This window comes from Oncorhynchus tshawytscha, linkage group LG03, assembly GCF_018296145.1.
Source record: "Oncorhynchus tshawytscha isolate Ot180627B linkage group LG03, Otsh_v2.0, whole genome shotgun sequence".
Classification (NCBI taxonomy): Eukaryota; Metazoa; Chordata; class Actinopteri; order Salmoniformes; family Salmonidae; genus Oncorhynchus; species Oncorhynchus tshawytscha.
The window spans coordinates 50443666-50470689 of record NC_056431.1 but is presented as its reverse complement, the minus strand read 5'-3'; the positions used below and the strand labels follow the sequence as shown (position 1 = coordinate 50470689).

Sequence of the window (27024 nt, the reverse complement as noted above, 5' to 3'; positions counted from 1 at the left end):
CTGTCATTGTAAATACGAATTTGTTCTTAACGGACTTGCCTAGTTAAATAAAAATGTAAAATATTTAGCTGGTGAATCCACATGGTATACTGGCCTTAAACTGCTGTTTTCTTCCCTCCCTTACCCAGCTCTGCCAACCACAGTCACATGATGGCGCTGCTGCAGCAGCTGCTGTACAGTGAGTCCCTGTCCCTCTCCTGGCGTGACATCATTGTTCCCGTGGTGAGGCAAGTGGTGCAGACGGTGCGGCCAGACGTTCGCAGCTGTGATGATGACATGGACATCAGACAACTGGTCCACATCAAGAAGGTAGCTCACTGACCGTAACCTCGTACAACCATCCAGAAGTCTCACAAGCTTACATTCTGTAGTGCAGCGGTAATTAGTCTGGTAATTAAGAGGGTACACTCACAGTTCTCTCAGGGAGGTATTCTGACTTGAGATTTGGGTGATTAACTTGACTTTTTGTGCAAGTCTCCATATTGAATTCAATCAAAGATTTACGCTAAAGTCCGAGTTGCCTGCACTTATCTCAACTCTGAATCAGGTTATTTGTCATGTATCTGTACTTATACTGCACCCACTGTAGGGGTTGAATTTTGAGTAATTTAACGTGACCAAAATGGCTATTTTATTATTATTTATTTTTTTAGATTCCTGGAGGGAAGAAGTTTGACTCTGCTGTAGTGAATGGCTTTGTCTGTACCAAGAACATTGCCCACAAAAAGGTAGGTTCCCTCTCCTGTAAAAATAACCACCATCTCTCCCTGTAAACCGAGCCAGAACGACACTGTTTATTGCTTGTCTATGTGCAGATGAACTCAATAAAGTATCATTTTGTCTTAGATGAACTCGTACATCAAGAACCCCAAGATCCTGCTGCTGAAGTGTTCCATAGAGTATCTCTATAGAGAGGAGACCAAATTCACCTGCATTGACCCCATTGTGCTTCAGGTCAGTCAGACACTCAGTGGTTTGTGGGTTGTGCTGTCCTGTTGATTTAAAGCATGAATGATTTATGTAGCTAAATTAACAAGATGACAAGTATAATGTCAAATAACCTAATTAAGGGCTAGGCATTAAGACAAACACATTTAGAATACATATTTCACTAATTCCTGGACTCCTGAGTGGCGCACTGGTCTAAGGCTCTGCATCTCAGTGCCACTGGAGATTCTGGGGGCGAGTCCAGGCTCTGTCGCAGCCAGCCGCGACCGGGAGACCCATGGGGCGGTGCACAATTGGGGCGGTGCAGAGCGTCGTCCAGGTTAGGGGAGGGTTTGGCAGGCATGGATGTCCTTGTCCCATCGCGCACTTGCGAGTCCTGTGGCGGCATGCTAACACGGTCGCCAGGTGAACAATGTTTCCTCTGACACATTGGTGCGACTGGCTTCCGGGTTAAGTGGGCATTGTGTCAAGAGGCAGTGCGGCTTGTCTGGGATGTGTTTCGGAGGACGCACGGCTCTCGACCTTCGCCTCGCCCGAGTCCGTACGGGAGTTGCAGCGATGGGACAAGACTGTAACTACCAATTGGATACCATGAAATTAGGGAGAAAACAGGGTTAAAAAAAATGTATATATTTCACTAATTTGCTGACACCCATCCATAATTTCTAGAAATTTAGAAAAAGAAACAAATCTTTGTCTTTGTTCCCCAGGAGCGTGAGTTTCTGAAGAACTATGTTCAGCGTATAGCGGACGTGCGTCCCAACCTGGTGCTGGTAGAGAAGACTGTGTCTCGTATCGCTCAGGACATGCTGCTGGAGCACGGGATCACATTGGTCATCAACGTCAAACCAGTCAGTACCTCTCTAGCTCTCTGTACTGCTAGTTACCTTATTAGCTGTGGTTATCAATGTCAAACCAGTCATTACTGATATCTCACTAGCTTTCTCTAGCCCTCTGTTCTGCCCTCTGTCACTACTTACATTACTGCTGGTTATTGACCTCAAACCAGTCAGTACTGCCCTGCCCTCTTTCTAGCTCTCTGTACTAGTTACTGTAGTAGCATGGGTTATGTTTCCAAACACACCTTAATTAGCTTTAGAACATGTTACATACAGGTAACTGCCAAAATAAAGGAAACACCAACATAGGGCCACCACGAGCCAGAATACACCTTGGCATAGATTATATGTTTCTGGAACTCTATTGGAGGGATGCAACACCATTCGTAAACAAGAAATTCCATAATTTGGTGTTTTGTTGATGGTGGTGGAAAACGCTGTCTCCGGCGCCACTCCAGAATCTCCCATAAGTGTTCAATTGGGTTGAGATCTGGTGACTGAGATGACCATTACATATGGTTTACGTCATTTTCATACTCCAAACCATTCAGTGACCTCTCATGCCCTGTGAGCCTGCCCAGCATTTTTGTACCCTAAGCATGATGGGATGTTAATTGCTTAACTAACTCAGGAACCACACCTGTGTGGAAGCACCTGCTTTCAATATACTTTGTGTCCCTCATTCACTCAAGTGTTCCCATTATTTTGGCAGTTACCTTTATGTAGCTGTTAGCTTTTTGTTTTTAACTCTTTTTGATGGTGTCTTTAGCCATGTTAGCCTGTTCTTCTGCTTAACCCATTCAACTGTCTATTAGCCGTACCTGCCCTCAGTCTCTCTTTCCCACCTCTGGTTCTCTGCAGCAAGTCTTGGACAGGGTGAGTCGTATGACCCAGGGGGACCTAGTCATGTCCATGGACCAGCTGCTCACCAAGCCTCGACTGGGAACCTGCCAAAAGTTCTACCTACACTCTTTCCAGCTGGCCAATAGTGAGTGGAAACTACTCTATCTGTTAGATATTGTAAGCCGTTCATAAAACTTAATTCACTTAAATAATCCAACACATGAAACCTACTGCAACCAGGTGCGTTCATTCACAAGTTCCTCCCGCCCAGTCTAGACTGATCTCCAGGCTCCTCCTTCTGACTCCCCTGAGTTCCAGAGCACAACTATGTAATGTGTTCTCCTCTCTTCCCTTCTCTCTCCGTGACAGATGAGTTGAAGACTCTCATGTTCTTTGAGGGCTGTTCTCCCCAGCTGGGCTGTACCATAAAGCTTCGTGGGGCATCTGAGTATGAGCTGGCCAGGGTTAAAGAGATCATCATCCTCATGGTGTGTGTGGCCTACCACTCCCAGCTAGAGATATCCTTCCTCATGGATGAGTTCGCCATGCCTCCCAGCCTGGCCAAGACCAACTCCTTCCCCTGTCTCCTGGAGAGCACTACTGTTGAGGAGGAGGAGAGCCAGGAAAATGGGACCGACCAGAGCACCCTCTCCCAGGGAGGAGAGACTGTGCTGGGGGAGGAGGAGGAGAAGTCTTCCCTTGGGAAATCTGTATCAGAGTCCTCCTCGCCTAAAGATGTCCATGGTGTAAAAGTCAACAAAAAACACTTCCTGTCCTCCTCTTCCTCCTTGGGGGCTGAGGGGGTGGAGTCAGCAGAGGTCATGACCTCCACGCCGTTGTCCAATCGCCAGGTGCTGCTACCTCCAGTGTCCCCACCCTATCTTATTGATGACCTGGAGGAGTTGGCAGATGAGATTGGATCGGGGAAGGGGGAGACTGAGGGGGGGAGCGGGTCGGGGGTTCTGGGGAGGGGTGAGTCGCGGGAAGAGAGCTCGGGTTCAGAGACACCCCCCAGGCTATTCAGAGACCCCCTGCAGGATGACACAGGGCTGTTTGTCACAGAGCAGGTGAGGGAGAAAAAAAACTGATTAAGGATACAGACAGAAACATGTTGGTTTCCATTGCCCTACAATATCCTCTTCTGTTTTGCCACCGAGCAGGTGGCCTCAACGGACGACCGTCTCAAGACGCTTACGGCAGGCTTCAAACAGGAGCTGAAGGACATCATCCTTTGTATCTCCCCCTTTATCACCTTTAGAGAGCCCTTCCTCCTCACGCCTGCTGGCCTACGCTGCCCCAGCAGAGACTACTTTCCTGAAAAGGTCTGTTGGTTTACATTCACTGAAGGTTTTTCAACCTGCTTTCTATCAATTCGCTCAATGTAGTTCAGTAATGTACAATAGAATATCAGGTCATCTGTTCACGTGACCGTTAATTCCTCTGTACTCAGTTGTTAGTTATAGTGGAGATGTCTACCAAAAGAGTTGTTGTCATGCGTGTGCATTACGCACATCTCATAACACTTAAGTGCTAGGCGAATAAGCCGATATGCTATTTTCGTATTTGAGATGTAACAAACTAGTTCCTCGTGCAGGTGTACCTCTCCCCGCTGCTCAACAAGGACTTCAAAGAACTGGACTGTCGACGTAAGCGACAACTCCTCAAAGATTCCGCCCCGTCAGGTGGAGGCATCACCAACGGAGTCCCTCCCCTCCGCCCCATCCAGGTGTTACCCTCCCACCACCTTACCAGTGCCCGCATCGCAGAGCAGCTGGGCAGCAGCCAGGACCTGGCCAAGATGCTGGCAGACTACCGTGCCCAGGGGGGCCGCCTCCGGCAGGAGGCAGACCCCTTCACCCAGCCCCTACCTCAGCCACCAGTCCGGGAGGCTCCACCGCCCAAGCACCCCGTCAAGGCTGATAGTGAGGAAGAGAAACCAGCAGGACAGAATGACATGACCTGGGCCTCCAAGGTGAGTCATGGCCAGCTAGTTAGATGTGCTACACACCACAATAATAGGAGATGGATGGGACAGATAGGCAGAGGAGGGAGACAGATCTCCAACAGTCTCACTGATGTATCTGTGGCGTTAGATATTGTTCTGGTGTATATTGAGGGGTTTTCCATTACAGACAACCTATGTTAACATCTCCCTTGGTCAGTGCTAGTTTACTGCTCCGTGTGTTTCATTGATGAGCACACCACCTCACTCACTCTCCAGAGAGATTAGGGGAGGTCTGAAGAGGCGAAGTGCGCTCTTGAATTGTAAAGCATATGTGCTTGTTGTTGTTGACCACCATTACTTTTGTGTTTTTAGCTGGACTGCCTGAACCCGGTGAACCACCAGAGACTGTGTGTTCTGTTCAGCAGCTCCTCAGCCCAGTCCAACAACTCCCCCAACCCCTGCGTCAGTCCCTGGTAAACCCCACTCAACCCTGGTGGTCTTCAATTCAGTACAGCTTTATTTATCCCCTTAGGAGCAATAGAAATCTTGTGAACCCGCTGTGAAAGACCAGCTGACTGAACTCTGAAAGGTCAGCTATCCACAAAGACTTATTTGTTCTCAACAGGATTGTCACGATGGAGTTCTACGGAAAGAATGACCTCACACTAGGAATATTCTTGGAGAGATACTGTTTCAGGTGAGGGAGAAATATCAGAACCTGACAAATTATTTATTGAATTTCCAATCAAATATTTGACCATGAAGTGTGTCATTGATATGTAATAAAATGTCATTCAATGAAGCCCCTCTTCTTTGCCCTAACGTGTCTGTCTGTGTGCGTGTGTCTGTGAATGCATTATAAAGGCCATCCTATCAGTGCCCTAGTATGTTCTGTGAGACTCCCATGGTGCACCATGTGCGGCGGTTTGTCCATGGCAGTGGCTGTGTTCAGATCGTACTGAAGGAGCTGGACTCTCCTGTGCCTGGATACCAACACACCATCCTCAACTACTCCTGGTGCCGCATATGCAAACAGGTACAGTAACTTGTTAATCTGCGTTTCCTTATCTGTTCCATGACTAACCCCAGGACTTGCTCTATAGCTATCACACCTAACTGTTTGTTTTAGTTAATAGCGAGATCACCTAATTCAACTAATCAAAGTCTTGCTAATCAGAATTGCCAGTTTTTGGCTAGAGCAAAAAGCTGCTGTCCAGGTCTGCTTAATTTCTATCGCTCACAGAGCTTTGATCCTTGTATTCTGCTGTCTCTGTAGGTGACTCCTGTGGTGCCCCTGTCCAATGACTCGTGGTCCATGTCCTTTGCTAAGTACCTGGAGCTGAGGTTCTATGGTCACCAGTATACCAGGAGGGCTAATGCTGAGCCCTGTGGCCACTCCATCCACAAAGACTACCACCAGTACTTCTCCTACAACCAGATGGTGGCCTCATTCAGGTGGGAAACACAGGCCAAGGCTTTTATTTTCATCCATCCAACCTGCCATCCATTCATACATCTATCCAACATTTATCATTCCTGCAATTTTTTTCTTATCATTTTTGCAACAATTCAAAACATCTGTATATGCCCATGCCATTCCACTTGTCTAACCCCCAGCTACATCTCAGTGAGACTGCTGGAGATCTGCCTCCCTCCCCCTAAGATCTTCATCAGGAACCAGGGGCCCTCCAAGGCAAGCATGCAGCAGGACCTCAAGGACTTCTCACAGAAGTAACTGTCTACCTGTTGTCTGTCTACCATGGCCTTAAGTAGCCTGGTCCCAGATCTGTTTTTTATTTATTTATTTTTATTTTACCTTTTAACTAGGCAAGTCAGTTAACCCACTGTTCCTATAAGAATTTGTTCTTAACTGCCTTGTTCAGGGGCAGAACGACAGATTTTTACCTTGTCAGCTCGGGGATTCGATCTTGCAACCTTCCGGTTACTAGTCCAACGCTCTAACCTCTAGGCTACCTGCCATTTGTGCTGTATAGCTGAGTCCTATGGTTATTGTCCTCTGAGTTGGCAAGACGGTACAAACAGATCTGGGACCAGGCTCCAACTGACGAATCTGAATAATCTAGTTTGACTAGTTTTTACCTTCTTTCTAGTTCTGACCAGTCCTTTTCCATTCTCTCCCTCTTGTCAGGGTGAATCAGGTGTATCTGGCCATAGAGGACCGCCTCACCTCCCTGAAGACGGACACCTTCAGCAAGACACGCGAAGAGAAGATGGAGGACCTGTTTGCACAGAAAGACGTAGGTTCCCCCTCGAAGGGTGGGAGCTACACTCCAAATATGTCTCGTGTATGTATAGTGCAGTGGAGGCTGACTTTTCATCAGTGTTGTCACTGTAAATCAGAGGACGGGCTCATTATAATGATTGAATGGAAAGGTATCAAACACATGGTTCCCATCAGTTTTTTTTGTGTGTGTTCAGATGGAGGAGGCAGAGCTGCGTAGCTGGATAGAGAAGCTGCAGGCTCGTCTCCAGGCTTGTGGTAGTGACTCCCCCCAGCAGCTCCAGTCTGTACTGGAATCAGTGGTAGTGAAGAAACAGAGCCTGTGTGAAACACTGCAGTCCTGGAACAGCAGGTGAGAACACTGATATCGGAGCAGCTTTTAATGTTAAGGGTGGTTTCCTAGACACAGATAAATGAATCTCCAATAAACACGTGTTTTTAGTCTAGTACTAGGCTTCATTTTAATTAATTAATAAATAATTAATTTGTTGAACCATTTAACCTCCAGGCTGCAGGACCTATTCCAGCAGGAGAAGGGCAGGAAGCGTCTGTCGGTCCCAGCCAGCCCTGGGAGACACAGACCGACAGACGACAGCAAGGTCAGTGCAATATATACCTGATATAATTCAGATGATAGGATGAGCTTAGTATATGATAAGGACTTGTATCCTAAAGGATGGAATGTTACGTATTTATTTTGTTTAACAGACCAGTGTTCTGGAGTCTTCTCCACGCAACCCCTCCCCTGTGGTACAAAATGGTGACAAAGGTGAGGGGATTTTTTTTCTCCCAGCTTTCAGTCAGAATGCTATAGTACTTCTCTCATTGGTTGACAGTAGTTGATGGTCGTGTCTGTTTTTCAATTGACAGAGGACCGTCACCTCACTACCCTGCCCTCGAGCTCGGGGTCGTCATTGCTAACGTTACCGTCACCAGGGGAACCCGGCTCAGAACCCCTCTCGTCTGGACCATCCTTTCCTGACCAGGACTCTGTCAGCATCCCAGAGGGTGAACACACACACACACACCTGTAGAATCACAAACACAACCCCCCACGTACGCTTACCATTCACTTTCTCTAGATCTACAGTGTGTGTCTAAATACAGACCTTTCTGGTCTCTAACTCCATTCTTGTTGTCTCCTAGATGTGTTTGATGGACACCTGTTGGGCTCCAATGACAGCCAGGTGAAAGAGAAGTCCACCATGAAGGCCATTCTAGCCAACTTGCTGCCAGGCAACAGTTACAACCCCATCCCATTCCCATTGTGAGTACAGTATGCTCTTCACATCTGAATAAGCTTTTTGCCTGTAGTATAAATTAATTTATGATCCATATAAGATAGCATCTGATATAATGCCAATGCTATATTGAGCCCTGTTCATTTTCTTACTTTGTTGTAATGTTTAGCTTGAATCCCAGTGTTGACGGGAAAAATCACCACTATATCAGGTGCCACCTACTGCCGATGTGCCCTTGAGCAAAGCACGTAACCTCTAACCTGCTCCAGAGAGAGCTCTGCGCTGCTCTGCCGCTGACCCTGTGCTGTTGTTTTGTGGTGGGGCTGAGCACTGTGAAAGCCAAAATAACAAATGTCCATTGTATCCAGGGGTCGGAACCAAAATTATTTTCCAATTTCTCTTCATTCTCTGGTCCAACGTTAGTTAAGCCAACTCTCTGAAGTTCAAAGACTTTCAGAGATCCTTCATAGAAGCCGCTCCTTCGTGGGTATAATTTTGTAAATAATTGTGAACCAGTTCGAACCCCAAAAAAGTATTGGTTTATATCATTCCTTTCTGTTCCTTTTTAAACCTTGTTTTAAATGTATTTTTCTACATCTAGCTCAACATTACACTTCTTCACCAAGCTGCTCTATGTACATGCATTGGACAGACTAGTGTAGGGTGTGATATGCGACTGAATTTTTGCAGGTGAGGAGAGAGCTGGGCATGAATCGCTGGGCATCTTGTTGTTATGACATGCATTATCTGAATTAGGTCCACAAAATTATACCCACGAAGGAGCGGCTTCTATGAAGGATCTCTGAAAGCCTTTGAACTTCAGAGAGTTGGCTTAACTAACGTTGGACCAGAGCTAGCCCTTGATCATGACTCTCAGTTCCATTACACATAATGCCATCTTGAGTTTGAGAGCTAGACCAGAGCTAGCGAACAAGCTTGTGTGTTCAGAGCGGCACCAGAATTCAAATAGAAGGCACGTCTTTTTGTAGTTAATAAATCAATGTGAAACGTCATAACTATAATAGCCTTAACTAGCATTGGAAAAGTGAATCTGATATCTAATTATTTTATTTTTTTAATCGAATCAAATTGTATTTGTCACATGTGCTGAATACAACAGGTGTGTAGACCTTATCAATAATGAGGCAATATACAGGCGGTACCGGTACAGAGTCGATGTGCGGGGGTACAAGTTAGTTGAGGTCATTTGTACATGTAGGTAGGGGTAAAGTGACTATGCATAGATAATAAACAGCGAGTAGCAGCAGTGTAAAAACCAAGGGGGGTGTCAATGTAAATAGTTTGGGTGGCCATTTGGTTAATTGTTCAGCAGTCTTATGGCTTGGGGTTAGAAGCTGTTAAGGAGCCTTTTGGACCTAGACTTGGCGCTCCGGTTCCGCTTGCCGTAACGTCAGTAGGCTACATTAAACTATGCATGCTTCGGAGGGAGGGGCAGTTAGCCTACAAACACTGGGAAAGATTTTCAGCAGGCAGGCAGACAGACACTGGAATATGCTTCTGAGTGACAGTGAGGGCTATGCAGAGGTGCTTTGTTGTGTTTTTTGTGGGACTTGAAAAAAATTCCTGGAATGTAAAAGAACGCTCTTAACCAGTTCCTGTGCTTCTGAAATAACAGTTCTGTTTCAGAACAGTATAGATCCCTGTTGTTCCCGGTTCTGTTCTTCGAAAAACGTTGTTCTTTTACAGTTTTCGGTTCTGTTCCCTGAATCGGTTCCAACCCCAGGTTGTATCCTCTGTATAATGGACAGATAAGTAGTGTGCTGTATTATTGAGCCCTGTGTAATTTCTGACGTTGTTGTGATCTTTGTTTGTCAGTGACCCAGACAAGCATTACCTGATGTATGAGCATGAGAGAGTGCCCATAGCCGTGTGTGAGAGAGAACCCAGCTCCATCATTGCATTCGCTCTCAGGTAACCACTCCGCTCTATTTCTTCTCCATTCTCTGCACGTCTTACTCACCGATGTGTTATTTTGTCTTGTTGTTCTAAAGTTATTGTCGTTATAGTGTTCTAATGTTATTTGAATGACCTCGGCCTGACCTCTAGCTGTAAGGAGTATAAGACTGCTCTGGATGAGCTGTCAAAGACAACGGTGAAGGCTGGAGGCGAGGATACCACCCAAACCATCAGGTACACACAAACTCTGCTGATGTTGACTGTGTGTATGTTACCTGATGTATAATGCCTCGTCTCATCCTGTCGGGGTGTAGCTCCGGAGAGAGCCGGGCCAAGAACAGCCCAGCCAAGCCCAATGAGACGGCCTCCTCCCAGATGGGTCCGGGCCGCAGCAGCATGGACGCTGACCCTCTCAGTGAGTAGTGGATCCTCTCAGGGTAAACGGGAAACATGGGAGGGGGGGGCTAGAAAGTATTTTTTACCTCAGTTCATTTCTGTTCTAATGGCATTCCTATCATCCTTTTTATTTTTTATTTGAACAGAAGATGCAGACATAGGAGACAAGCACAAGAAGTCAGCCGGAAACCCTCATATCGAATTACGTGAGTGTTTCTCATTGGATTTATGTGCCCTTTGGGATGGCGTTACCTGTGAAGTGCTTAGCCCGCAAACGTTCTCTCAATAACAAGCATAGGGCCTAGTCAGTAATATATATCTCTCTCTCTCTCTCATTCGTAGAGTTCTCTGATGCCAATGCTAAGTTCTACTGCAGGATCTACTATGCAGAGGAGTTCCACAAGATGAGAGAGGAGATCATGGACAGTACGGAGGATGACTTTGTCCGCTCGCTCTCCCACTGCGTCAACTGGCAGGCCCGTGGCGGCAAGTCTGGGGCCGTCTTCTACGCCACCGAAGGTGTGACCCTCAACACTAGAGTCATATTGTTTTATTTAACTTGTATTTACCAGGAAGTCCTATTTGGGGGCAAGATAACTCCTTTAAATATGTGCTGTCCATGTCACCCACCAGTAGTGCTATTTATTTGTCTGTAGTGGTTATTATTATCACTCTCTTTCTCCCTCCTTCCCTCACTCAGATGACCGGTTCATCCTGAAGCAGATGCCCAGACTAGAGGTTCAGTCCTTCCTGGACTTTGCCCCTCACTACTTCACCTACATCACCGGAGCTGTGCAGCAGAAGGTAAACTACACTAACCATATAGTTACATTTGACTTAGATCAATATTAACTATTTTGGTGATAAATCGGATTTCCTCAAATAAATGACTTTATTAAAACATTTTCAAGGAGTTGTCCTATTGTCTGTGTGATGGATGTTTATTTTCTGAGATTAGAACACATTCCTATCCTAAACCCCCCTGTCTGTCCCACAGCGACCCACTGCCCTGGCTAAGATCCTGGGTGTGTACCGGATCGGCTACAAGAACTCCCAGAACAACTCTGAGAAGAAGCTGGATCTGCTGGTCATGGAGAACCTGTTCTATGGCAGGAAGATGGCCCAGGTGTTCGACCTCAAGGGTTCTCTGAGGAACCGCAACGTTAAGACCGACTCTGGGAAGGAGAGCTGTGAGGTGAGCATGGCACAAGGCTAGCGGGTTTGATTCCCGCTGAGGCCACATACAACATAAATGTATGCACTCACTGTACAGTCAGTAGCTTTGTTTATTTATGCATGTATCTTTATTTGACCAGGTATGTCATTGAGAACACATTCTCTTTTGAAATAACAACCTTTGGATAAAAGCATCAGCTAAATGGCATCATTCTATATTAGGTGGTTCTGCTGGATGAGAACCTACTGAAGCTGGTCCATGACAACCCTCTGTACATCAGAGCCCACTGCAAGGCCATCCTGAGGGCTGCCATACACAGTGATGCCTACTTCCTGTCTAGTCACCTGATCATAGACTACTCTCTGCTGGTTGGACGAGATGACACCACAGACCAGCTGGTGGTGGGAATCATAGGTGCGAGAAAAGCTTTCAAACGTATTTTCATTGGCTATAACATTGATAACTGTTTGCTGGTGCTTACAGAAAAAACATCTAATTTCTCTATGCATGCTGCTTCAAAAAGGCATGCGAATGAATTTGTACTCTGCTGTATTTATAAAAGAAACATTCCTTCCATTGTGTCAGATTACATTCGGACATTCACATGGGATAAGAAGCTGGAGATGGTGGTGAAATCCACAGGGATCCTGGGAGGGCAAGGTAATTCATCATCTGTCAGACGTCACCTTCCCCCTACATTAGTCCTTGAAGTCTATTTTTAGATTGTGCCCTTTCACATTTAGCTTTGAGATCTCTAGTAGTTCGTTTTTTTTATTATACAAAGACCTTTTGATTTCTTCCTGTAAATGAAAATTGCTATTGTGGTGTTTTGTGTCTCACTCACAGGTAAGATGCCTACAGTGGTGTCTCCGGAGCTGTACCGATCGCGTTTCTGTGAGGCCATGGACAAATACTTCCTCATGGTGCCTGACCACTGGACAGGTCTAGGGGTCAACTGCTAACTGACACCAGGGAGCTAGCCTGAGTTCCAGATCTGTGTGTGTCGTCTAGCCAATTCCTATGTCATTGTCACGGCATGTTTGGCAACACAGCATAAACGGATCTGGGACTCCGCTGCTAGCTGCAGAACACAACATGGGCATCAGTTACCAGGGGGGACAGGAGACTACAATGCAGAAAAACCCTTTGCCCAATAAGGAACCATAAAAGCATACTGGATGGATTGATGAAGAGTAATGCAAGGCCAGTATACAACGACTCAATCATTCCATAGTATTATTATGATCTACTAGACTGTAAACGAGTGACTCGAGAGTATTATTGGAAGTCATGACTGTCCAGTAAAAACTGGGCCCTAATTTATCTTGACGTGTCAAACTGTTTCACGCGGGCACAGTGAGATGGCACTGGAAAAAAAAATCTTACTTGGTGGTCCTAGTTTGGTGAACAAATGAATCAATGTGATGTAAATGTACAGAGAGTATGTAATTAAAGATTAACACTGATTTCACAAATGTTTTAAACCTCCGTGTCAATGAGATGTTTTGTTTGTCCCATCTTGTGAAACTACATAGATGAGGATAGTCATTGTTCATCAGCTCAGATGTCCCGACTAGACTGTAGACTTCACCATGAAATGCTAATTGTTTTACCGGTATGTTGACTCCTTGCAATCTATGTAGAGGCATTTGAGGGTTCCAAGGCTGAAATGGAGGATCCATTCTCATGTTTTTGGCATCTAATGCTTACCTAAAGAAGTAATGTTTTAACTTGGTAACAAATAGGAAAGTACGGACATGACACACAGCAGTAAATTAAAACAGATTTTTATATTATTGTACAATTCATTCATAAAAAGACAAACAGCCTTGAGCATTTCATACTGCATCAGGAACTGGTATGAAAATCAATCTGATCCGATTGTCACAACTGACTGGTGGTGTGATGCTCCTTCTGGCATCATAATACTGATCCATGGCAGCATCCTAAATGGCTATATTCCCTATAGTGCACTTCTCAAAAGTATTACACTATGTAGGGAATAGGGGTCCATTTGGGACACAGACCCAATCTCTTCGTTACTTTCATTATCAACAAGCCTTGAGGTGTTTAAACTAACACTGTGCTTTTTAAAAAATGTGTGCTCTGGGGTAGAGTTATTACAGACAAGGTTGTGCTTTACAATGACATGCAGAACAACATCTTGTTGCAGACATACACACGTCTCTGATCATAGGAGTGTAAAAACATTGGTGTGGTGTGGTTTTTTTCTTCAGGGTTAGAAGTGACATGACCCCAAGAGTTAATCAACTCATCTCAGTCACATACATCCATAATACACAATCTAGGGCTCTATTCAATCTGTACAGTTGAAGCGTGACAGATTCCGCTATAGAAATGTTAAGGTCGTCTCCGCTCAAGCAGGAACATTGCCTTTAAATGTAAAGCTGAACTTCTGCGATACGGATTGAATAGACACCACACGCACCTGAAGAATGCGTACACTTCTTTTGGAAAATGTAAATTAAAAAATGAATACAAAGGTTTAACAAGGCACTGGACAAGTTAGACTGGCACATTGCTGGTAGGTAGACAAACTAGATGGGAAAGGGGGATGGAGAGAGGTCAAGGTCCTGCTCTCCTTTACAGTTTAAGTGCAAGCAGTATTCTGTACCATAATATAAGCGTTAATAAATACCGTACAGGTGTCAACCTCTTCACTGGAGACCTGATCATGTAAACTACTGAAGCACTGTGGTCCTGTAACACTAGGGACAGGATCAGGAACAGTCCTAGTCACCTATAGCCAATAACTACAGCCCAGAGCTTTTCCAGGTCAGTTGACGTGGGTGATTTCTATTGGTGTGGAAACAAGAAGTTGAAAGGGTACCACTTCTATCCGCCTCATGCACATTCCATCATGTTTCTTTATAATAGACTTAAGTCAATTCTAGAATTGTGCTTTAGTTGGTTTGTGCTATACTCACATCTCTGGGCAGATCAGTATGAACGCTGACACAAAAATATACGTCAATATTTGGTACATCGGTCAACCAAAATAAACTTTTTTTTAAACATTTTTAAAAAGGTCCTACAAACAAAATGGCTTTAATTAGAAAAGTCTCAGCTAGAAAAGTCTCAGCTGCTGTCATAGATAGCCAAGCTGAGACAGAGTACCTAGATTGATCTGGATAAGAAACACCAGCAGGTAGGATCACATGAGGTTGAGCTCCAGCCATTAGGGGGGGGGACAAAGTCCTGTACAAGCCCCCACACAGGTTCTACTCTTGGGGCACAAGCGAGGGATTCGTGGTGGGAAACTGCGGCTCTGCAGACATCCTGGTAGTCTTTTAAAAGTCATAGGGGTCAAAAGGTTTCTGAGTCTGAGTCGTTTTCAGTGGTGCCCTGACTGGCACTTCCCTCGCTGGAGGGGCCAGAGGGGGCCTTGGGGCTACGAGGGTCCCGCGAACCCTTCTGCCTGGATAGGGCCCTCAGGAGGGAACCTGGGGAGGGGACTCCGGAGCTGCAAGGGGAGCAGAAAGGCATCATGGTAGCCAGAATGAGAGCCAGACAGTCAGCCACCTCCCTGCTAGGAGCGCAAGCTAGAGCAGGCGTCAGACCTGGGGGAAGAGAGAGGAGGGCAGAGAAATAGAAGAGGATAGGGTGGGGAGAAATAAGTAGGGAAGGGAAGATGGACAGAGAGAAAGAGGGGGGAGTAAACATGGAAGAAGCGGAGAGAGCAAAGCGAAAAACAGAGAGGTGAGGGGACAAGGGAAGAGAGGACAACGGGAGAAAGCAGCATTCCATTAGTACACAGCCAGCGCAGACAGTACACAGACAAGCAGACAGGGAATGCGTACAACCTAAACCTAATTCATTATAGAGATAAGGAAAAACTCCTGGCCCTAATAACAATACTTGACAGGTGGAACTGGGACAGAGAGCTACAAACCAGTTAGATGCACACACACACTCTCGAGCCTACCAGAGCAAAGAGAGACAGACCGCTGTAGCTAGCTAGCTAATGTACATAGACATGCCAACACCACAGGCAGCTGATATAATAGCAACATGCAGTTAGATCCCTTTAACACACTGGTACTGATTCATGCCCAGACCAGACCTTAAGACCTACCATTCTCATCCAACATCTGAACACTGGCCCCCCTGGACAGCAGGTCCTGGACAGCCTGTTTCAGACCGCTACGAGCTGCTAGGTGGAGCGGCCTGGGAGGGACAAACCAATCAGAAGGTTTGTAGTGGGGAGGGGCTAGACATTTCCACCCCAGAATAAATCAAGGTTGCTAGCGGACATAATATTTGGTTCTCGGTTCCAAGACTAACCATGGGCTATCTCTGACGAACACTTACGTCTGCAGTGCTGCGTTTGTGGCACCTATGAGAACAGTATCCTTTAGCCTCTCCAGGATGAACAGAACACAATCCTCCTTTCCCTGAAGGGGGGTGAAGCCAAATTAATATATTATGCACTATGATTGTAAATATAAACTCAGCAAAAAAATAAATGACCCTTTTTCAGGACCCTGTCTTTCAAAGATAATTGAAAAAAGGGTTTAAACACGGTTTCCCATGCTTGTTCAAAGAGCAATAAACAATTAATGAACATGAACCTGTGGAACAGTCGTTAAGACACTAACAACTTACAGATGGTAGGCAATTAAGGTCACAGTTATGAAAACTTAGGACACTAAAGAGGCCTTTCTACAGACTCTGAAAGATGCCTAGGGTCCCTGCTCATCTGCGTGAACGTGCCTTAGGCATGCTGCAAGGAGGCATGAAGACTGCAGATGTGGCCAGGGCAATAAATTGCAATGTCTGTACTGTGAGACACCTCAGACAGCGCTACAGAACAGACAGCTGATCGTCCTCGCAGTGGCGGACCACGTGTAACAACACCTGCACAGGATCGGTACATCCAAACATCACAACAGCAACTGCCCGAGTTATACCAGGAACGGACAATCCCTCCATCATTAATCAGACTGCTCGCAATAGGCTAGAGAGGCTGGACTGAGGGCTTGTAGGCCTGTTGTAAGGCAGGTCCTCACCAGACATCACCAGAGACAACGTCGCCTTTGGGCACAAACCCACCGTTGCTGGACCATACAGGACTGGCAAAAAGTGCTCTTCACTAACGAGTCACAGTTTTGTCTCACCAGGGGTGATGGTCAGATTCGCGTTTATCATCGAAGGAATGAGTGTTACACCGAGGCCTGTACTCTGGAGTGGGATCGATTTGGAGGTGGAGGCTCCGTCATGTTCCGTCATGTTCATCATTGGACTGAGCTTGTTGTCATTGCAGGCAATCTCAACCCTGTGCGTTACAGGGAAGACATCCTCCTCCCTCATGTGGTACCCTTCTTGCAGGCTCATCCTGACATGACCCTCCAGCATGACAATGCCACTAGCCATACTGCTCGTTCTGTGCGTGATTTCTTGCAAGACAGGAATGTCAGTGTACTGCCATGGCCAGCAAAGAGCCCGGATCTCAATCCCATTGAGCACGTCAGGAACCTGTTGGATCGGAGGGTGAGGGCTAGGGCCATTCCCCCCAGAAATATCCAGGAACTTGCAGGTGCCTTGGTGGAAGAGTGGGGTAACGTCTCACAGCAAGAACTGGCAAATCTGGTACAGTCCATGAGGAGATGCACTGCAGTACTTAATGCAGCTGGTGGCCACATCAGATACTGACTGTTACTTTTGATTTTGACCCCCCCTTTGTTCAGGGACACATTATTCCATTTCTGTTAGTCACATGTCTGTGGAACTTGTTCAGTTTATGTCTCAGTTGTTGAATCTTGTGTTCCTACAAATATTTACACATGTTAAGTTTGCTGAAAATAAACGCAGTTGACAGTGAGTGAGTTTCTTTTTTTGCTGAGTTTAGTATTTGTATGTGGAATGTACAAATGTCATGTCAAAGAAATGGGGAGAGAAATCTCCCTAGAGGACACTCACGCTACTGCAGGCCAGGTGGAGGGCTGTGTTGCCATTCTGGTCGACCAAACCCAGGCTGGCGTTGGCACTGGTCAACAGCACCTCTACAGCCCCCACTCCTCCCTTCTCTGCAGCCATCATCAGCGCACTGCGCCCTGATTGATCCACAGCATCCACAGGTGCATCATGGGACAGAAGCAGCTGGACACAGTCCACATGACCAGAGAATGCTGCAGCATGGAGTGGAGTCCTGGGAGAGAAAGGGGAGGATGTGAGAGGAGAGGAAAGCAGAAGGAGGAAGAGAACACAGAAGTTAGAGATTGAGGCTGTGTTAGATACAGCTCCATCTGATCCAGGGCAACTCCAATATGTATCTGAATCGGGTGTGTGACGACCAGTGGTGTAAAGTACTTAGGTAGTTTTTGGTGCATCTGTACTTTACTATTTATAGTTTTTACAGTTTTTACTCCACTACATTCCTAAAGAAAATTAATGTACTTTTTACTCCATGCATTTTCCCCTGACACAAAAAAGTAATCGTTACATTTTGAATGCTTAACAGGACAGTAAAATGGTCCAATTCACACACTTATCAAGAGAACATCCCTGGTTATCCCTACTGCCTCTGATCTGGCAGATTGACTAAATGCTTCATTTGTAAATTATGTCTGAGTGTTGGAGCGCGCCCCTGGCAATCTGTGAATAAAAAAGAAGAAAAAGAAAATGATGCGGTCTGGTTTGTTTAATATAAGGACTTTGAAATGATTTATACTTTTACTTTTGATACTTAAGCATATTTAAAACCAAATACTTTTAGACTTTTCCTCAAGTAGGATTTTAATGGGTGACTCACTTTTCTGTTAAGGTATCTTTCTTTACTTTTACTCAAGTATGACAATCGGGTACTTTTTCCACCACTGGTGACGACCTACCTATCTTTAGTATCCTTACAGCTGGCGATGTCTGATCCCATGGTCTCCAGCAGTAGTGCGGCACAGGATTCATGATCATTCACCCTGGGAAGCGAAACACAGAATGTAAACACCGTTGTCCATGAGGCAAAACAGTCAACACTGACATCTATGGGCTAAACTGTGCAATTTGTACATGTATGTGAAGACTTACACAGCACAGTGCAGGGGAGTGAAGGGGTTCCCATCGATACAGCGACAACCTTTCTGCTCCAGCAGTACCTCCACACAGCCCTCATGACCTGGAGACACACACACACACGAGTATTAGAACATGCCAACATAAAAGGTATTTCACATAAAATATACACATAGAGACAAAATCCTCAGGCACACTGATTGGAGATTCAGAATAAAAATTAATGGTTTGAGGCAGGCCTGCAGGAGGTAGGTCTAGTGACTGACCATAGTAGCAGGCCCAGTGCGGGGGGTGGTCTAGTGACTGACCATAGTAGCAGGCCCAGTGTAGTAGGTACGTCTAGTGACTGACCATAGTAGCAGGCCCAGTGCAGGGGGGTGTACCCCTGGTGGTCTCGGAGGCGGGGCGTGGGCGGTTCAGAAAAAGCGATACTCAGCAGCTCAGCAAGCCAGGATGCGTGGCCCCTCGCTGCAGCCAGATGGAGGGCTGTTCGGCCCCTGGAGTCCCCCAGCAACACAGAGGCCTCCTGCTCCAACAGACACTGGACACACTCCTCCTGACCACACAGCAGCTGGGAGAGGAAGAGGAAGAAAGAGAGGAGAAAATGGGTACGAGACAGAGATCACCTTTAAACTTTTAGACTGGACAAAGAGATCATGTAGAAGCTACCCAGAATTCAGTACAATCACACACACAGCCATTCACACACACACACTCACCCCAAGGTGAAGGGCAGTCAGGCCATGGCTGTCTGCTGTGTCTACAGCAGCCTCTCTCTCCAGCAGCAGAGACACAGCGTCCACATGTCCCCCTGCCACCGCCAGCATCAGAGGAGTCCTGACAGGGACAGAGGGGACAGTCAGAGTAGGACAAACGGATCGGTAGACACACACAATCCCAAATCAAAGCCCATGTACTAGTATTGTAGGTTCGGTGGAAGTTATCATATTACTTCCATCCATCCAATCAGATCTGAAAGGATTAGATGAGTGTAAGCAATACAGCCCAAATTTTACCTCGCTTATCAGGAGAGAAAGGTGAGCGCAAGATATTACCATTTAACGTATACCTATCCAGTCCCTTTATAACTATACTAAATAAAAATATAAAACGCAACATGCAACAATTTCTAAGATTTGACTGAGTTACAGTTCACATGAGGAAATCAGACAATTGAAATGATTTAATGAGGCTCTAATCTATGGATTTCACAACTGGGAATACAGATATGCATCTGTTGGTCACAGATAACATTAAAAAAAGGTAGGGGCGTGGATCAGAAAACAAGTCAGTATCTGGTGTAACCACCATTTGCCTCATGCAGCACGACATCTTCGCATAGAGTTCATCGGGCTGTTTATTGTGGCTTGTGGAATGTTGTCCCATTCCTCTTCAATGACTATGCGAAGTTGCTAGATGTTGGCGGGAACTGGAACACGCTGTTGTACACGTCGATCCAGGGCATCCCAAACAGGCTCAATGGGTGACATGAATGGTGAGTATGCTGTTCATTCAAGAACTGGGACATTTTCAGCTTCCAAGAATTGTGTACTGATCCTTGTGACATGGGGCCGTGCATTATCATGCTGAAACATGAAGTGATGGCGGAGGATTAATGGCACGACATTAGAATCTCATCACGGTTTCTCTGTGCATTCGAATTGCCATCGATAAAATGCAATTGTGTTCATTGTCCATAGCTTATGACTGCCCATACCATAACCCCACTGCCAACATGGGGCACTCTGATCACAACGTTGACATCAGCAAGCCGCTTGCCCACACGATGCCGTACACGCTGTCTGCCATCTGCCCAGTACAGTTGAAATTGGGACTCATCCGTGAAGAGCAGACTTCTCCAGTGTGCCAGTGGACATCGAAGACCCTGGTGAGGACAACGAGCACGCAGATGAGCTTTCCTGAGACGTTTCTGACTGGTTGTGCAGTCTCATCAGCTGTCCCAGTGGCTGGTCTCAAACGATCCCGCAGGTGAAGAAGCCAGATCTGGCGGTCCTGTCCTGGGCTGGCGTGGTTACATGTGGTTGGATGTACTGCCAAATTCTCTAAAACGAAGTTGGATGCAGCTTATGGCAGAGAAATTAACATTAAATTATCTGGCAATAGTTCTGGTAGACATTCCTGCAGTCAGCATGTCAATTGCACGCTACCTCAAAACATGAGACATCTGTGGCCTTGTGTTGTGTGACAAAACAGCACATTTTAGAATGTCCTTTTATTGTCCCCAGCACAAGGTGCACTTGTGTAATAATCATGCTGTCTAATCAGCTTCTTGATATGCCACACCTGTGAATGACAGGTGTGGCAAAGGAGAAATGCTCACTAACAATGATGTAAACAAATTTGTGCACAAACTTTGAGAGAAATAAGCTTTGTGTGTATGGAACATTTCTGGGATGTTTAATTTCAGCTGATGAAACATGGGACCAACACTTCAGAAGTAGTGTTTATATTTATGTTCAGTGTACATGAATGGTCAACATGTTTCTAAAACCAATCCAATAGATGGATAGAAGAATGGATTGGTCAACTCACTGTCCCCGAGAGTCTGCAGCATCCACCAGGTCTGCACTGTCTTGGTCATCCAGCAGGAGGCGTACACACGAGGTATGGCCATTCATCACTAAGGACACACACACACACAGAGACAGAGAGAGACAGAGAGACCGACAGAGAGACAGACAGAGAGACAGAGAGACACAGAGAGACAGAGAGAGAGACAGAGAGACAGAGAGACAGACAGAGAGACAGACAGAGAGACAGAGAGAGAGAGAGAGAGAGAGAGAGAAAGTCAGACAGAGGAAACTGAGTACAGATCTAGTGCACACGGACCTGTGGAGGCTGCTGAGAGGAGAACGGCTCATAATAATGTCCAGAATGGAGCAAATGGAATTGCACATGGAAACCATGTCTGCTGTATTTGATACCATTCCACTCCAGCTCCAGTCATTACCACATGCCCATCCTCCCAAATGTAGGTGCCACCAACCTCCTGTGACAGGACCACAAAAAAAAAAAGAGTATTTCAAATTCTCACAAACACGCACACACTGGTCTCCATTACCTGCTAGGTGTACAGGGGTGCGTCCCCTGTTGGTATCTGTGGTGCGTGGCGAGGCCCCCTGGCTGAGGAGGGTGTGGACACAGTCCGTGTGGCCCCTGAGGGCTGCTAGGGCCAGAGGAGTACGACCAGCCTCGTCCCCCTGGTCCACTTCCCTCTCCCCCTGCAGCAACACCTCCAGAGCCTGGGCATGGCCGTGGTACGCCTGGAGGATGGAGAGACACAGACAGATTACACACATGCCAGCTGTTGGCTTTCAAAGACACAGTCCTTGCAATGTATACTCTGTGGTACTGTATGTATGGCTGTATGTAAGTGATAACGCCAGTTATCCATTTGTATGTATGTAAGTGATAACGCCAGTTATCCATTTGTATGTATGTAAGTGATAACGCCAGTTATCCATTTGTATGTATGTAAGTGATAACGCCAGTTATCCATTTGTATGTATGTAAGTGATAACGCCAGTTATCCATTTGTATGTTTGTAAGTGATAACGCCAGTTATCCATTTGTATGTATGTAAGTGATAACGCCAGTTATCCATTTGTATGTATGTAAGTGATAACGCCAGTTATCCATTTGTATGTATGTAAGTGATAACGCCAGTTATCCATTTGTATGTATGTAAGTGATAACGCCAGTTATCCATTTGTATGTATGTAAGTGATAACGCCAGTTAACCATTGACCAAATAACTAGTCTTTCTCCTGCTCAGGTCAAAAGATCAGGAAGAAAACCCTCTTCACCCCCTTTATAATGCATGGCTAGAGTGGATATGTGATAATGTATGCCTGCGTATGATAATGACTCACAGCGAGGTGCAGGGGGCTCCTGGCACACAGAGATTCTGGGTGCTCCTGGTGACTCTCGTCTCGGTCCAACAGCTGAAACCACAACCACAGACTACACAGTTCACATCAAAACAAATCATTTCAATTCCCTAAGTGGTATTTGTGAGCTGTGTGTATTGGCGATATCTTATGAAACTGAAGTTGAAGCTCTACACACACATTCCATTAACTAGCGGATGGGGCAAATGACAAGAGCCATCTCTAGATTATATAACCCTCAAAAATTAGATTTTATTCATGTGTGGCGTGCGCAGATTTTGCATAAGCGTGTGAGTGTGTGTGTGTGTGTGTGTGTGTGTGCTCACCAGCTCTAGACAGTGTCTGTGGCCATAGGCTGCAGCATAGTGGACAGGACTATAGCCCTGCTTGTCTTTCAGAGAGGCAGTAGCACCACTTTGCAACAGGAACTCCAGACATCTAGTAGAAAAAGACAACATCATCAGACGCAAACACTCAAATAAAAGGTTCCTTCAAAAGTGAATAAAGCCTCAGACTGGGAGGTGAGAGAGAGAGAGAGTCAGACATGTTCAACAGACACATGCAAAAGCTATTCGAACAAGCTGCGAGACAATGACAGAAGGTATTGTCTGTCTGAACTGGTCTGTGTACACAGAGTAGAGAAAGAGAGAGATACGGTCGTTCTCAAATACAGATAGAATAATACTCGTAGAAATAAAATTGTGTACTCACAGTGCAGCCTCCTTCTCCTTCTCTGCCTGCACCCCTTCACTCTCTGGCTCCAGAGCCTGACGTCGCCTTCGCAAGACACACACAGCAGAAAAATATTAAGACATTCTCCATATAACATTTTTTTCTGACAATAGCTTATGCAAAAATAAAACCTATGGGAAAAGTGGTGTTTAGATGGACCCTCCATCTAGAATTCAGGGTTCGTATTCAGGGTCATCAGGCGTTTACAGCTGTGCTAAATGTCCTGGTATTAAGACTACTCAGGGGTGTGAACACTGGACAAGACTACGCAGTAGCCTTGGGACGGACATATGAAATGACTTCACTATTCAAATAATATTATAACATTTCTTTGGATATCCAGATAGGTTTTTGACTGGTATCCTCTGGTAGTTTTCAGCTAACAGTCAGCAACAGTGACAGAGATGACTGATGTTCACTGTGATAGAGTCCGTTTCAAAAACGTTCTGCATTGATCTGTGTCAGGTATTGTGAAATCTCCGTTAGATGTGTGCCTGTTATCACTGGGCTATTTGAAGAAAATACAATTGGCTACCGTTGTCAGGGCTGACTGGAGGGTGAAATGCACTGGATGCCTTTTCATCTAAAGCGCAACAGGAGAGAAAATTAACTTGAAAATAAAACAATTACTTTGTGCGTCCTCAGAACTGTAGGCTGTTGACAGTGCTAACTATAAAAATGTATAATCACATGCGATCGAATACTAACGCCCATTCGGATATTCGAATAACTGTACCCATCCCGAGTACGTACAGACACCTAGTTAGTTCATAGTTAGTCATCTTTAATGAATCTCTCCTCATTGGTCTTTCAAGCATCCACGTGGGTTTGTATCTTCCTGATAACCAATGAGGGGACTTTCAGCGCATCGAGCCTCTCAATTAGAACCATGTTCTAATTGGCACTTGGCTACGCAGACACTCGTTCACATGAGCGAGCGGTGTGGGTGAAATGATTGAATAACAAGTGCACGTTTATTTTGCAAAGCTCGTGCACGCATCGTGGCAGGTGAGGTGTGCATGTAAGGCAAATGTTCACTTAGTCATGCATTGCTGTAAATGGGAGACTAAGTGGGAATTTAACTCTAATGCGGAAGTTAGGATTTGTCACTAAGTCTGGTCAGGGAGCTTCACCTTCTGTCCAGGTCGGAGGCAGCTGCGTAGTGCAGGGCAGAGCGCCCCCACTGGTCAGTGGCATTAATGCAGGTCCCACACGACACCAGAGTCTCCAGGCACTGATAGTGACGACTGGCAGCCGCATAGTGGAGAGGGGTCCTGGAGAGAGAGACACACACAGAGAGATGGCCAGACACACACAGAGAGATGGCCAGACACACACAGAGAGATGGCCAGACACACACAGAGAGATGGCCAGACATACACACAGAGAGATGGCCAGACATACACACAGAGATGGCCAGACACACACAGAGATGGCCAGACACACACAGAGATGGCCAGACACACACAGAGAGAAGGCCAGACACACAGAGAGATGGCCAGACACACACAGAGAGATGGCCAGACACACACAGAGATGGCCAGACACACACAGAGAGATGGCCAGACACACACAGAAGGACAGCGTAAATGCCTGCACATTGATTTGAGTCACACTTTAGAGATCTAAAAAGGTTGAAGAGAGTTAACTAAAGTGTTGAGTCAGAGGACTGAGGAAATGGCTGTGACCACACAAACACACCTACACAGGAACTGGAGAGAGGAACTGACAGAAAAAGACCACAAACAGATGTAGCCCCCACTCTAAGCTCCGTTCTCTTTCTCCAAGATCTCCTTTCAGCAGGGTAAGAACCAGCTTTCAACAACTGTCGTCCATACACAGCAATTCACTGTCCCCACTAAGGCCCCGTTCATCTGGCCCTACCTCAGACCTCCCCCACCCTTCTACCTGCCCTCTAAGAGAACCCACCTGCCACACTTGTCCCTCCGGTTATGGTCCCCACCGCTGCTCAGAAGCAACTTCACACACTCCACATTACTGCAGAACGAAACAGAGGGAGAGGAAGAGGAGAAGACATTTTAGAATCATGACAAATTCTGTTTTGAAGAGTACAGTGACATGAAGCTAAATGTACAGACACACACACTCACCCCCCGGCGGCGGCAGCATGTAGACAGGTCCTCCCCAGTGCGTCTGGGGTGTGGATCTGGAAGCCTGCAGACAGAGCCGAGGACGAGGGGTCGTTACTGAGGGGACACATTATGCTATACCTCCTTCCTACAGGGGGTGATGTACACAGAGAGAGAGGCAACATACAGCCACATAGCAGGGAAAACAGACAGAGGAAGAAAGTGGGAGAGACACAAAGGACAGGGAGGTGGAGAAAGACACGGCTGTTAACGCAGGAAAACACACAGGATTACAAGGTGAGGTAAGGTGAGAGACAGGCAGGCTAGAAAACACACATGCTGAGATAGTCTAATACTCTTACTTCTACACGTACTTATACTCTGAAAGCACACAAAACAAAAAAAGAGAGAAAGACTGTAGGCAGGGGAAGCATGCTATAAGTTAAGGAGTGTTCGTGCAGAGTTCTATTTGCATCCCCATCACGCTGTCACACTTTGCTCCTGCCTAGAATCTGAGTATGCTGGGTCAAACCATTCTAGTCAATTAAGGGGGGGGGGTTAACAGCTATGGATACTGAAGGCTATGAATATTGCCCTTAAACCACACCTCTAACCCTGAGGTTCAAGCCAGCTGTCTCCTCAGCACAAATAAAACTGTGCAGCTGCACAGAGTGCTCCAGCTCATGTAAATCACTCAACATCAAAGGCCTTCCCTTTGTTGTTTTCCTACAGTAGAGGCCTCAGAGCCCTCACAGAGCTCAATTTCCTCCTACCGTATGTGTCTGACCCCACAGTCAAATGAAACTGCACAGCTCCTTTCAAACAGAGCCTGAGACTTGCAGACTGGAGCCAAAATTGTCTCTAGATAGAGGTTTGCCAGTATGTATCAAACAATCAGGTCTCTTATTTGAAGAAGAGCACTGGCTTAGCCAAATTCTTGTCTGCAAGGAGAGAAACCGCTAGAAATGCCTGATCAGACCATCTCTGTATGCTGGCCCAATGCCTGATCAGATCATCTCTGTATGCTGGCCCAATGCTTGATCAGATCATCTCTGTATGCTGGCCCAATGCCTGATCAGATCATCTCTGTATGCTGGCCCAATGCTTGATCAGATCATCTCTGTATGCTGGCCCAATGCTTGATCAGATCATCTCTGTATGCTGGCCCAATACCTGATCAGATCATCTCTGTATGCTGGCCCAATGCTTGATCAGATCATCTCTGTATGCTGGCCCAATGATTGATCAGATCATCTCTGTATGCTGGCCCAATGCCTGACCAGACCATCTCTGTATGCTGGCCCAATGCCTGATCAGACCATCTCTGTATGCTGGCCCAATGCCTGCCTGTGTTTGTATGCCCATTGCCTTGTATTGCTGTTAGAGGAACAATGTGACTTCAATCTGACCCAGGCTGAATAGTTCCCCCTGTAGAGGAATTCAGGACTGGAAAGCAGCAATAAGACATTCCTGTTCTTCGTCCAAGGAAGAGGGTAAAACAGGGTACACACAGCCAATGGCTTTGTGCTGGTGCTGGTAGGTTACCTGAGGAGAGCAGCTTCCGGCAGCAGTCTGAGTGGGCGTTCATAGCAGCCAGGTGCAGAGGGAACATACCATGGACTCCTCGTCTGCAGAGAGACAGAGACAGAGGCAGAGAGGCAGAGAGGCAGAGAGGCAGAGAGAGAGAGAGAGAGAGAGAGAGAGAGAGCGAACC

General features: G+C 46.2%; 2 protein-coding genes across 15 annotated transcripts in view; one reads left to right on the top strand and one right to left on the bottom strand.

Moving 5' to 3' along the window:
- The window catches only part of LOC112238212 (1-phosphatidylinositol 3-phosphate 5-kinase), a 33857-nt gene extending 20825 nt beyond the window's left edge, over positions 1-13032 (top strand). For 7 of the 12 annotated variants that reach the window (XM_024406801.1, XM_024406837.1, XM_024406831.1 and 4 more), the window contains 30 exons: positions 129-309; positions 654-728; positions 847-954; positions 1659-1799; positions 2649-2775; positions 3000-3697; positions 3791-3952; positions 4225-4602; positions 4948-5048; positions 5201-5272; positions 5440-5611; positions 5852-6030; positions 6193-6306; positions 6725-6881; positions 7015-7169; positions 7326-7416; positions 7526-7586; positions 7688-7825; positions 7964-8084; positions 8228-8269; positions 9895-9990; positions 10126-10209; positions 10290-10390; positions 10518-10577; positions 10714-10890; positions 11072-11175; positions 11369-11566; positions 11770-11962; positions 12134-12208; positions 12395-13032. In XM_024406801.1, the coding sequence (XP_024262569.1) occupies positions 129-309; positions 654-728; positions 847-954; positions 1659-1799; positions 2649-2775; positions 3000-3697; positions 3791-3952; positions 4225-4602; positions 4948-5048; positions 5201-5272; positions 5440-5611; positions 5852-6030; positions 6193-6306; positions 6725-6881; positions 7015-7169; positions 7326-7416; positions 7526-7586; positions 7688-7825; positions 7964-8084; positions 8228-8269; positions 9895-9990; positions 10126-10209; positions 10290-10390; positions 10518-10577; positions 10714-10890; positions 11072-11175; positions 11369-11566; positions 11770-11962; positions 12134-12208; positions 12395-12510 (4477 nt within the window). In that variant the 3' untranslated portion in view covers positions 12511-13032. The remainder of the gene's footprint in view (positions 1-128; positions 310-653; positions 729-846; positions 955-1658; positions 1800-2648; positions 2776-2999; positions 3698-3790; positions 3953-4224; positions 4603-4947; positions 5049-5200; positions 5273-5439; positions 5612-5851; positions 6031-6192; positions 6307-6724; positions 6882-7014; positions 7170-7325; positions 7417-7525; positions 7587-7687; positions 7826-7963; positions 8085-8227; positions 8270-9894; positions 9991-10125; positions 10210-10289; positions 10391-10517; positions 10578-10713; positions 10891-11071; positions 11176-11368; positions 11567-11769; positions 11963-12133; positions 12209-12394) is intronic. The other 5 variants (XM_024406853.1, XM_024406845.1, XM_024406821.1 and 2 more) reach the window with 3 other exon arrangements.
- A 287-nt stretch (positions 13033-13319) lies between these two features.
- Positions 13320-27024, bottom strand: part of LOC112238289 (serine/threonine-protein phosphatase 6 regulatory ankyrin repeat subunit B-like) — a 32275-nt gene continuing 18570 nt past the window's right edge. The window contains exons 11-27 of one of the 3 annotated variants that reach the window (XM_042319163.1): positions 26856-26938; positions 25332-25458; positions 25150-25218; positions 24354-24494; positions 23200-23265; positions 22815-22926; positions 22471-22542; positions 21660-21861; positions 21131-21218; positions 19297-19414; positions 18929-19148; positions 18593-18680; positions 18400-18483; positions 17489-17717; positions 15881-15963; positions 15645-15736; positions 13320-15129 (exon numbers count right to left, since the gene is read on the bottom strand). In XM_042319163.1, coding sequence (XP_042175097.1) covers positions 14876-15129; positions 15645-15736; positions 15881-15963; positions 17489-17717; positions 18400-18483; positions 18593-18680; positions 18929-19148; positions 19297-19414; positions 21131-21218; positions 21660-21861; positions 22471-22542; positions 22815-22926; positions 23200-23265; positions 24354-24494; positions 25150-25218; positions 25332-25458; positions 26856-26938 — 2128 coding nt within the window. In that variant the 3' untranslated portion in view covers positions 13320-14875. The remainder of the gene's footprint in view (positions 15130-15644; positions 15737-15880; positions 15964-17488; positions 17718-18399; positions 18484-18592; positions 18681-18928; positions 19149-19296; positions 19415-21130; positions 21219-21659; positions 21862-22470; positions 22543-22814; positions 22927-23199; positions 23266-24353; positions 24495-25149; positions 25219-25331; positions 25459-26855; positions 26939-27024) is intronic. The other 2 variants (XM_042319176.1, XM_042319172.1) reach the window with 2 other exon arrangements.